At 35.4% G+C, this 11,173-nt stretch overlaps 1 protein-coding gene across 1 annotated transcript; it reads left to right on the top strand.

The window, feature by feature from the left end:
• The first annotated feature begins 6,518 nt into the window (after nucleotides 1–6,518).
• LOC112765134 (rhodanese-like domain-containing protein 7) lies at nucleotides 6,519–10,476 on the top strand. The gene is made up of 5 exons (XM_025810998.3): nucleotides 6,519–7,073; nucleotides 7,759–8,010; nucleotides 8,137–8,235; nucleotides 8,729–9,016; nucleotides 9,936–10,476. The coding sequence occupies exons 1-5, from the start codon at nucleotides 6,654–6,656 to the stop codon at nucleotides 10,311–10,313; spliced, it is 1,437 nt and encodes a 478-aa protein (XP_025666783.1). The 5' UTR covers nucleotides 6,519–6,653; the 3' UTR covers nucleotides 10,314–10,476.
• The last annotated feature ends 697 nt before the right edge of the window (nucleotides 10,477–11,173 follow it).

Genomic DNA, 11,173 nt, shown 5'->3' with positions numbered 1-11,173 from the left:
TAGAAAGCGACAAAAGAAATCTGATTAGAATCTTGTCCAAGTCAGAAATGGAGTCCAATCCTCCCACCATTGAGACCATGCCCCAGCTTCCCCATCCATAGCCTCCATCTCCAAGTATGCGCGATCTCTGTTCGGTACTCGAGCCACTTGGAAGTAGTACTCTGCTCCTACTATCCATCCACTTATATTTTCATTAGAAAGTTTTGGAAGGTCAATTTTTGCATGTCTTGACCCGAACCCAAAAGGACCTGGGTATGATCCCAAAAAAATCAAACCATCTAAAGGGAAACCAAGATCGGGTTTGGGCCATGGCTCCGGTTACCCAGCCCGGCCGAGTGAGTAGGTTAAACTTCAAATTTGAAATATATTTGTATGTAACTTAAATATTTGATGTTAGGTTTAATTACTCTATTGGTCCCTATAGTTTCGCAAAATTTTCAATTAGGTCCCTATACTTTTTTTCTTTTAATTTGGTCCCTGCACCAAAATTTTTTTCAATTAGGTCCCTCTTAACGATAATTGGTTTAATTGTACAGGAACCCAACTAAAAAAAATTGGTGCAGGGACCCAAATAAAAGGAAAAAAAGTATAGAAACCCAATTAAAAAAAAATTTTGGTGCAAGGACTCAATTAAAAAGAAAAAAAAAGTATAGAGACCTAATTAAAAATTTTGCAAAACTATAGGGACCAACAGAATAATTAAACCTCGATGTTATTAGTATTGATTATTGATTATGCTTTAACTTTAGAGTTTGGTTAATACTTGTTATATTTTTCTAAGTGAATTTTATCGTATGAAATAATTGTTAAAATTTGGAGATTATCACATGCTAGCATTCAAGAAGTTAATATGTTTTATCTTGAACTTGTGTTTTTAAACTAATATTGTGTAATATTAATTATAAATTGATCCATGTATTTTTAATAAAAATTGTGAAACTAGGAAAGAGATACAAAGGTGCATGGAATATTCATGGAGAGATTCAAATTCAACATTGACTACCAACTTCTTCGTAACAACTAATAAGTAAATTTTTATCTCTTTTTACAAATTATTATTAACAGCCCGGTTTTTATCCGATTTTTACCTGGTATAATTGTGGTCCAAATGTGTATAGGTTTGATCAGGTCTATGACTGAATTTAGGGCCAGATCTGAGTTAGGACAAACTCGGTTTCATCCGGTCCATGTACATCCCTAGACTACTAACAACCCATTAAGTAGAAGCTGTAAGAAGCTGGCATCTAGATTAAGTAGAAGAATGAAACAGTAGTAAAAGCGCATCGGGCAAGGGAGATGCAGTGACATCAGTGAGATATTATCCAATTTTTTAGTATTTGTTTGTATTATGCAGTAAAAGGACTGAGTGACAAAAGCATTAGGTATTCGAGATATATGATTCTCTCTTATTGCTTAATCCTATCTTTTCTCTCTTTTTTCACGCCTTCTTACTACTTCTCACATGCCTTTATAGTTTCTACCTCTCTCTTATAACAGAATGCTCCCTCTCTCTCACTCACTTTTCAGCTAGGCAAGTTAGTTATAAAATTCATCTTAAACCCATATTCACTCAATTACAAGTAGATCTCTAATTTCAAATAAACTTGGTATGTAACAACAACATTTAGTTCCTTTAACATATCTTAATTTTGCAGTCCCTATTATAAGAAAAATGTTGAGTACCTCGGATTTAGCATCGCAGAGTAGCAACGGATTTATGTTGGATTTACCAGCGATAACTACGTTGAATTCGTAAGGTTTTTCAATTACCGGTGGATTCTATTTTTCGACAGTACATCTGCTAGTAATTTTTGAAAGAAAAATAAATTAAATTGGAGCATCCTTTTAATGTCGGAGTAATCTGACGGTAACTCAGTTTAGTGAAATAATGCGCTTTAGTGACCCGCAATGGTGTACCGTTAAAATTTTTCGACGGTAAAGGTGGCGTAAATTCAAATCACGAACCCTTTCCCTCATTCGAACCCTCACCACCATAACCACAACTCTCTCTCTCTCTCTCTCTCTCTCTCTCTCTCTCTCTCTCGTACTAGCCGCCTGCCATCCGAGACCACCGCTATCACCACCCCCTCTCCGTCGCTGTCAACCCCCATCACTGACGCCTCCTTCTTCTCCTTCTTCCCCTTCCTCTCAGCACCACCACGGTCCTTTCCTCCTTCGCTTTTCACCTTTCTCAGCCCATAGCCTCCAGTTAGTTTTAGTTCATTGGTTTAATTAGTTGAGTTAGTTTAATTTTCTGTTTTAGTAGATTTAGGTGGTTAGGATAGTTTAATTTATATTTATGGGTTCTGAATTATTGTTGAAAGTGTCTAGAACTATTCTGAGTTTGTTGATTGAATTAATGAAGAAATTGCTGCTGAGTTTATTTGGTTAATTATTTGATTGTGCTCATTCACTGTGTTAATTGCTGTTTTGTTGTTTTGCTACTTTGAATTAATTAGACTGATGTCTAATGAATTTATGATCAACAATGCTGACTTGCTATATTTTTTTGTGTTATTAATGTTGAATTTTATGAATTGGTGTTGCACAGATTACTTGTTAATGCTAAGTTATGTTGTTTATAACTTTGGTTGCCAAATATTTGTAAATATGCCTAAAAATCCTTTTATTGAAAATTTTGGTCAATCCCTTGAAATCATTGCTTATTCTTCTCTTGTTTTGATTATTTGCATTGATGGTATTTGATTTGTTTTTCGATTGACCGACGTTTTGGAATTTTGAATGTTTGAGGTTTCTTATCTAATATTGCAAGTTTGATACACTTTACCCTATGGAATTTGATTTGTTTAATTTTAGTTGAATTTAGTTTAGGTTTGATTAGAATTTCAATTTTAATTTTCAATCAGTTTCGAAGTTAGTTCAGTTTAGTTTTTTAAACAGAGTGAATTTAGGTTGATTAAGTTAAGTTAGATTCAATACATTAGGTTTTTAAATTTTTGTAGTGTTTGGAATCATTTAATTGTGTTACTTGTTGATAATTTGATATTTGCAGACATGTCAACAGGCAGAGGTGTTGTGGATCAGGATGTTGATCGTGGATGTAGCCGTGGTCAGGATAGAGGGAACATTTCTTTCGGTACCCCCCGGGACTTCTGGGTCCTCTCCGTCTACTCCGACCACGCCAGTGATGCTACAGGTTGCGGGTTTAGCGGACCAGCCGTTCATCATGGTCCCTAACCCGAACTACGTGCCTTCATCTATGGGGACGATATCGCCTGTTATCGGTCAGCAACCCGCATCCACGGCGACACCGCCTCCAGCGATGGGTGCCGCAGTCCCGGAGTCCAACCACGGAAGTGAGGCAGCAGCTGATGCCCATCCACCACCTTCTATCGTGCGGTTGACCATTTGGCTTGATGGCGGCACGGGGTAAGTATCGCGTTCAGTATCATGTATTTCATGTTTATGGTTGCCTGGTTATTGTTTTAAGTTTCAATGATTATAATTCCTATTTAGTGGATTTATGTTGGTTTGGTTATTATTTTAAGTTACAATTATTATGATTCCTGTTTAGTGGAGCCTGAGGAGGGCTTGGATTTGAGGCTACAGGTGCATGAGCTCCAATGCAATCTTCAGCAGTAGGCTTAGGAGCTTAACAATTATCGAGAGAGGTATCAGGAGATCCTCAACCGAGTGACGTCTACTGATAAGCTCAAACTGGAGTTCAGGGAGTCGATAGAGCGGTTGTATTGTATGGTAGCTCAGATGGAGGTGTACTAGGCCTAGATGCGCGCCGCTGGCATCGACCTTGCTGGTGGCAGTGGTCTTGCTGATGGCATACGGACATCACTACCTTCTGCGCCACTGACTCAGGGCCATGGAACCGACGATGACGACTACCTAGATCTGTAGTTATTTGTGTTTTGTTTTATTACTTCATTGTACATATTTGATGTAGTTGATTTTTAATATATTTGAACAGTGTATTATTTATTTTAATTAAATAATAATTTTTAATTATTTATGAATGGAATACTAATTGTGTGAAAAAAATTAAATTTAAAATTAAAATTGACCATGTATTTTAAATTTAAAAAAATAAAAATTTAGATTACCGTCGGAATTACCATAGGAATAATCCGACAATAACAGTGCGCGAAATAACATTTTTGGGTGCCAACAATACTGTTAGAAGAATCCGCCGGTAACCAATTGGTTTGTCGAACCGATGACCCATCACAACTTCTGACAGTAATCACCGTCGGACGAAAAAATCTGACGGTAAACATTTACCGATGAGGTTCATACCATCTGATTATTTTTGACGGTATTTAAATTATCGTAAGATTTTATTCGTTTTTTCGACAGTACTCATCAATTTTCTTATAATACCAAAGCAATGGGACTCTAGCACTCCTTTATGTCGTGAATTATAATTCCATAGTTCAGGTAGTAACTATCTAGTAGTCTTTCATACTTTAAATTCACCCAAGTTTTTGGCACTTCCTTTCTTGCCATAGAAATTTCGACTAAGCTACGACTTGAATATATCAAATGCCATTTTCACTCTGATTCTCATTAATGTGTCATATCTTTTGAGATTCTCCACTTCAACCAGTATCCCCATCATATTGCTAAAAATTTTTGCTATTTCTTCATTCATAAAATTTAGTGAGACTTCGTGTATTTAGATCTAAAATTTCATATCCTCGTACTTGACATCATAGACAAATTTGCCATATGTCCACATTTTCAGGTTAATCAAGTCCCATTTAGGATTTGTCATCTTTTTCTCTAATTTTTGCCTATAAGATGACGCAATCGATCTTGAACTCTTGGTTTCTTGTATAGTTTAGTGTAATGATTTTTCTTTTTATTAATTCTATTTTTTGCAAATTATAACTGATTTACCATTGGCTAATGGATTGCTACTGCATACACAAGGCGGAATTTGAATCTCTAACACTTACTTAAAGGAATAAGTGAGTTGACCACTTGACTACCTTAAGTTGGTTAACACCATTTTAGTTTTTTTTTTAGTTGTCTACAGAATCTCCTAGTCCGACAAAACAAAGACTAATCTGTTATGAATCTGAACTCCATTTTAAAAATTGGGAAAAAGACAGATAGATCCCCGACTTTTTAAATTTTTGACAAATACATCCCTGACAAAATTTAAATACAAAAAAGTCCCTGACTTTAACAAACGGAGGACAATTTAGTCCTTCCGTCTATTTGCCTCTCATACACCAAACGGAACTGGCTGACGTGGCTGAAACGGTGTCCAAGTGTCCATTACGGTGTCACGTTGGAAGGGGAATAAAGTTCGAAGGACAAATAAGTCCTTGACGTCATTTTACAAATAAAGTTTAAAGGACAAATAGGTCGTTGATAATTTTTTTTTCATTATGCTTCTATTATACTTCTATTATGAGAATTTAGTTTATATAATTATGCTTGTATTTTGAAATCTAGTTAACTTGTTGTATTCTGCAATTTAAATTATTTGTATTAAAATTGCAGAAATTGGGCTTGTTCTGTTTCTACTTTTTTTTCTTAAAATGCATTAGTTCAGTTTTAGTGTATTTGTGTATTATATTAGAATTTGTTAAATTGTATTAGTTCAGTTTTCATCATACCAGTGGCATTAGTTAGCATCAGTTCATTTATGCATCAAGTTAGCATTAGTTTATTTGTGCATCATTCATGTATTAGGTTAGCATTAGTGCATTTGTGTATTATATTAGAACAAGTATTTTTATCCATAATAACATTACGAGAATAATTTTTTTTTTTTAAATTATAGTTCACTTTGTTCTAACAGTATAAATTATGCATGACACAAAAGATTTATAAAATCAAACTCTTTTTACAAAAAAGTCGTAAGTTGACAAAAGTTTCTGACTAAGAAGACCAAGATATCTGCAGATAACAAATTAAATAATAAGATTTTTAGTTATTATTTTTATATGAAAAAGTCTAATTTTTCATTAATAATTAATTTTAACATTCGTTATCTAAAATTTAAAATAATTTAATGTGTATATTTTTACATTTAAAATATTTTAATTGTAAAAAAAATATCAAATGACATATTTTGATTTGTTAAATTACTAATAGAAAATATAATTATACATAGAATAAAAATAGTAGAGAGAAATATAAAATGGAGAGAGGTAGATGAGAGAATTTAGGAAATGAGTTTATTAATTTTGAAAAAAAATTATCAAGAACCTATTTGTCCTTCGAACTTTATTTGTAAAATGACGTCAAGGACTTATTTGTCCTTCGAACTTTATTCCCCTTCCAGCGTGGCACCGTAACAGACACCTGAATACCGTTTCAGCCAATTTTATTTGGTATATGAAAGGCAAATAGATGAAAGGACTAAATTGTCCTCCGTTTATTAAAGTCAAAAACTTTTTTGTATTTAAATTTTGTCAGATATATTTATCAAAAATTAAAAAAGTTAAAAATCTATCTGTCTTTTTCCCTTAAAAATTTGTCACCAATGAATCACTCCATATACATGATAGGATTCAATAAATCACTGATAGATATCGTGAGATTCGAACTCTATTATGGTTTTTAATGAGCTTCAAGAAGTATTGGGCCTGAAGAAACCTTATGACATATGAGCGTATACGAAAAAGAAGTTAGTTCTTCTAAGAAAAAAAGAAAACAAAAATGCAATGCTGCGACATCCAAACGTGGCCTCCACACTAAGGAGCAGAACAACACTGTCGCTACCTCCGCCAACAATGCTCTCGCCGTCGCCGCCGCCTTCCGCCGCGTCTCCCACCAAAACAACGCTTCCATCCTCCCTCTCCACCGCACCTTCCAAGCCCTCATTCCACCACTTCCCTATCTCTTCCACATCTTCGAACTCTCACACACTTCACAGCATAATGACCCGTTCCAATTCCAAGTGTTTCTTCTCCTCCGGGAACACCACAACACCGATTGCCATATCGGAAATGACCCGAACCGAAAATCCGGAACCCGAATCCGACGTGGATGAATCTCTGGTGGTGGTTTCGTTCTACAAGTTCGCGGATTTCTCTGACCATGCAGCTATGAGGAAACCCTTGAAGGAGCTTTGCCAACAACTTGTAATACTCACAACTTTTAGCACTTTTTCTTAATCCATTATTTTTGTGATTGTTATATGTATAGGGGCCTATTACTTCATTATTAGAAATTTGACTAATCTGGTTCTAGAAATTGTAATTGGAAGTTGGAATTAGCTAAGGTTGGGTTTGTATTCTGTCTAGGGTTTATGATTTAGCGAAAAACATAGACAGTGAGATAGGTACAAAGACAGATGCAAAAAATAGAGCTTTTGTGTCTACTGTATCTACATTTCTCTCTTAGAGAGAGTATCCAAATGCAACCTAAGGGAAAGTGAGAAATCATTCTTGATGTTACGAAATTAATTCTTGTTCAGATTGTTCGTTATAACAAAGATGATCTTTTGATGCATACCATAAGTATAAAAGTTTCTATTGTTGATATTAGTAACTGAAATATTTTCTTTTCATCATAGTTTGTAGAGTGCATTGATGTAAATTGTAATGATTAATAAATTGTTGAATTTGCATACTACAAGCTAATCAAGTAGCTTTAACAAGGGAGAATATCAAAAGTGCAACTTAAAGAACCAATTTCTAGCTAAGCAAGCTACCTGATTTCTAACAGTGAAATATGGTAATATTAAGAATAAAAGAACTAATTTAGTATTTTCGTTGACTTGAAGCTGTGGTAATGCTCGTGTCTCACTGATCTGATGCTACTCAGCGTGTTTCAGGCGGTATTATTCTTGCGCCTGAAGGGATCAATGGCAGCATATGTGGCATTCGGGAGTCGGTGGAGAAAGTTCTTGCATTCATACAAAGTGATGACCGATTGAAAGGGCTAAGACGGGTTGAATCGCCTGTTAGTCCCGAGGAGGAAGCCATTCACCATGGACACAGTGCCAGTTCTCCTCTTGCTGCAGGGGAAGATGCACCTTTCCGGTGGGATCATGTGAGGGTCAAATTGAAGAAAGAGGTAGCGCTGGCCGTTGAATTCGCAATGCCGAAAGAATGAACTCCTTCATTAAATATCAATGTATTTGAGGCATTTTACCAACCTGCTGTGGTTCTTATGATTTTTTGTTTATTTACATTTTGGCAGATTGTCACTCTTGGGATGCCTAGCATATCACCTATTGAAAAGGTTGGGAAATATGTTGGCCCGAAAGAGTGGAATGCTTTGATTAGTGATCCAGATACGGTATGTAACAAACTTCCCGTTATCATTATCTGTCAGTATTAGATTGTCTCTTTATTTGATCCTATAGGTGGAAGGACCATATTAAATATGTTTAGTTTTTTCTAAATGATTGGGGTTCTTGATGGCATTAAATGTTTAAGTTGTGCCAAGTCTTTGCATTCTGGCTTGTTAGAACTAGGATTTTCCAGCTTAAAGAATGGAAAAAAAATATTGTATTTCTGAAAATTTGTAAATGAACATTTGAAGCATTGTATTTTACTGGCTCTTCGTCATGTATTGATGTCAGAGGTATCACTTTTATGGGGGTTGCTCTTTGTTTTCTTTTCATTTGGTGTTGGGTTATGCAAATCTGACCATCAGTTCTACTTGTATGGATTGCAAACTGCACATCTCCAACTCTCCAGTGTAGTCAAAATATGTTTTTGAGAAGTATGCAAGACAATGTCGCATAGTATTGCTGCTGTATTGATCAAGATTAACATCTCATGTTTAGGTTGTGATTGATGTGAGGAATAACTACGAAACCAGAATAGGAAAGTTTAAAGGAGCAGTTGATCCATGTACTTCATCATTCCGAGAATTCCCCTCTTGGGTGGAGGAGCATTTCCAGCTTACTGGATGTGGGCTTCCGGAAGTTGAGGTAGACAATTCAATCAAAAGTGATGAAAGTGAAATGGAGAATCCAAAACAAAATATGCCAAAACGTGTCGCAATGTATTGCACTGGAGGTATCCGATGCGAGAAAGCAACAAGTCTACTTCTCAGAAAAGGTTTCAAAGAGGTAATTCTCTGCTTATATTCTATTCTGATTTGTGCAGCTGATTCTTTGAGAAAATCATTTGTTGCGTTATTCTTCTTGTGAAAAGGGAAAAAAGGTATAGTTTATTTTTTCTTCAATTATTTTTTAGCATGATATCATATTAGTGTCTCTAAGGACTTTGCATTTTCTAGTTTGGAACTTGATAGCACTGCCAAGAGTCTATCAAATAAAGAGATGTCCTTTAATTTTTTATCCGCTTAATTATTGTTTAGGTCTCTATAGTTTCAAATACTAGGATGGGAGGAATTTGGCAGGTCTTGCAAGTGTACTTGTAAATTCTGTTTTCAGAATATAAACTTCAAATCCTTTATGCCTCATCCATATAGAGGCATTTATCATCGATATATTGAAACACAAGAAACATGGCTAAAATCACGAGGCACATGCTTCCCATTGTTTCCATGTATCCCACACCAATTATTTTCTTTTGCCTAGTCTCATGTTAAACCACCTCACATATTTTAGAGTAACACATAGACTGATTATTTAAAAAAAAAAATAAAAAAAACATAATAACAGTTTGTTTCAGTTTCTATTTTTTTTTTTAAAAAAAAAAAGAAGTAATTTTATGACTGAAATCTTCTATATAGCTGGAAAGCTGATAAACAGGTTTTCTGAAATGGAATGGTTGAAGCACACTATTTTCAGCATCTACAAAAAGCTGGAAAACCTTTTTTATTTATTTAAATATTCAGATTATTTTAATAAAATTATCCAAATATGTGGAAACTTATTTTTTAAAAGTGATATTGTAAAATAAACTAAAACAAACGCATGGTAAGTATCTGTTGGTTTCACATGAGCATAAGCTTTTGCTCGTTATATTTTTCAATTGGTATCCAATATGAATTTTGTTATATTTATATGTAAAAAATCCCAGGTCTATCACCTTGAAGGTGGAATCCTGAAATATCTCGAGGAAGTTCCAGAGAAACAGAGCCTCTGGGACGGTGAGTGCTTTGTCTTCGACAAGCGAGTCTCCGTTGAGCATGGATTGGTGCCAGGAAACTTCAAGCTCTGCTATGGTTGCAAGCAGCCTGTGAGTGATGCTGACATGGAATCCCCTGAGTATGAATATGGAGTTTCTTGTCCTTACTGCTTTTCGTCGAAATCAGAAGAAGAGAAGGAGAGGGCTCGTGCGCGACAACGACAATTTGAGAGGTGGGGAATCATAGGTGGTCCGGATAAGGGTCGCCGACCATCAAGTAAACCGGACAGTGGCTGTGCAAAACCAAACCAGCTTTCACGTTCTGTTTAAGATCTTTGATATTGTTTTTGGGACGAATGTTTAGGCCTTCTGTCTAATTGTCTTCCTTTTGCTTCCTTCCTTGAATGTGTTCAAAGTGCATGAAACCAAACTATAGATGTATGTTTTAATTTTTGAAGTATGATTAAATTTGAGAGGACTGTTTTTTGGTTTATGGTTTTGTTTTAACTTGATTATAAACTCAGTTTTGATTCCTTCTAGAAGATCAATGCTGAACTGAAATACTGCAGCCAGTGTATAGTAGCTGACTAGCTGTACTAGTGAAGTGAAATTCTGGACAGTAGGTTGGCTGACCCCTAAATCAGCAGATGCAGGTGCATGAATTATAGGCCTCCTCATGTGATGGTGATGCATGAGAATCATGAGAAGCATGAAATGCATGAGATGCATTAGGAACAGGGAAAGAACTACCATAAAAGGGGTCAACAAAGGCTTGAGGAGAAACAACCCGTGATGGATTTGCATCAAGTGTGGACTTGGGCAAATGTAAGGAAAGCAAGACTCAAAAAACATCGCATTGTTTGATAAAAATATTTCTCTAGAATATAAATCATAAAGAACGTCATAAGGGAGTTAAAGTGACTTTCGGGCTCTCTTGCCAAATTTCTTCCTTCATTGAGTTAAAGTGGACACAAGCAAGACAACCAAAAGTTCTAAGGTACTTAATATTTACATTCTTTCCAAATAAAACATCATAAGGGTTTTGATTTTTCAAAATGGGAGTAGGCAGTCGGTTTATTAAATGAACGGCTTGCCCCACTGCAAAGATCCCAAAAATTTTTGGAAAATTAGTTTGAAAAATCAGTGCTCTTGCAACATTGAGAATGTGCTAAGATTTTATCTCAATAAAA

This window comes from Arachis hypogaea, chromosome 17 (genome assembly GCF_003086295.3).
Source record: "Arachis hypogaea cultivar Tifrunner chromosome 17, arahy.Tifrunner.gnm2.J5K5, whole genome shotgun sequence".
Classification (NCBI taxonomy): domain Eukaryota; kingdom Viridiplantae; phylum Streptophyta; class Magnoliopsida; order Fabales; family Fabaceae; genus Arachis; species Arachis hypogaea.
The sequence above is the reverse complement of the archived record's forward strand: the minus strand, read 5'-3'. Positions and strand labels throughout refer to the sequence as shown.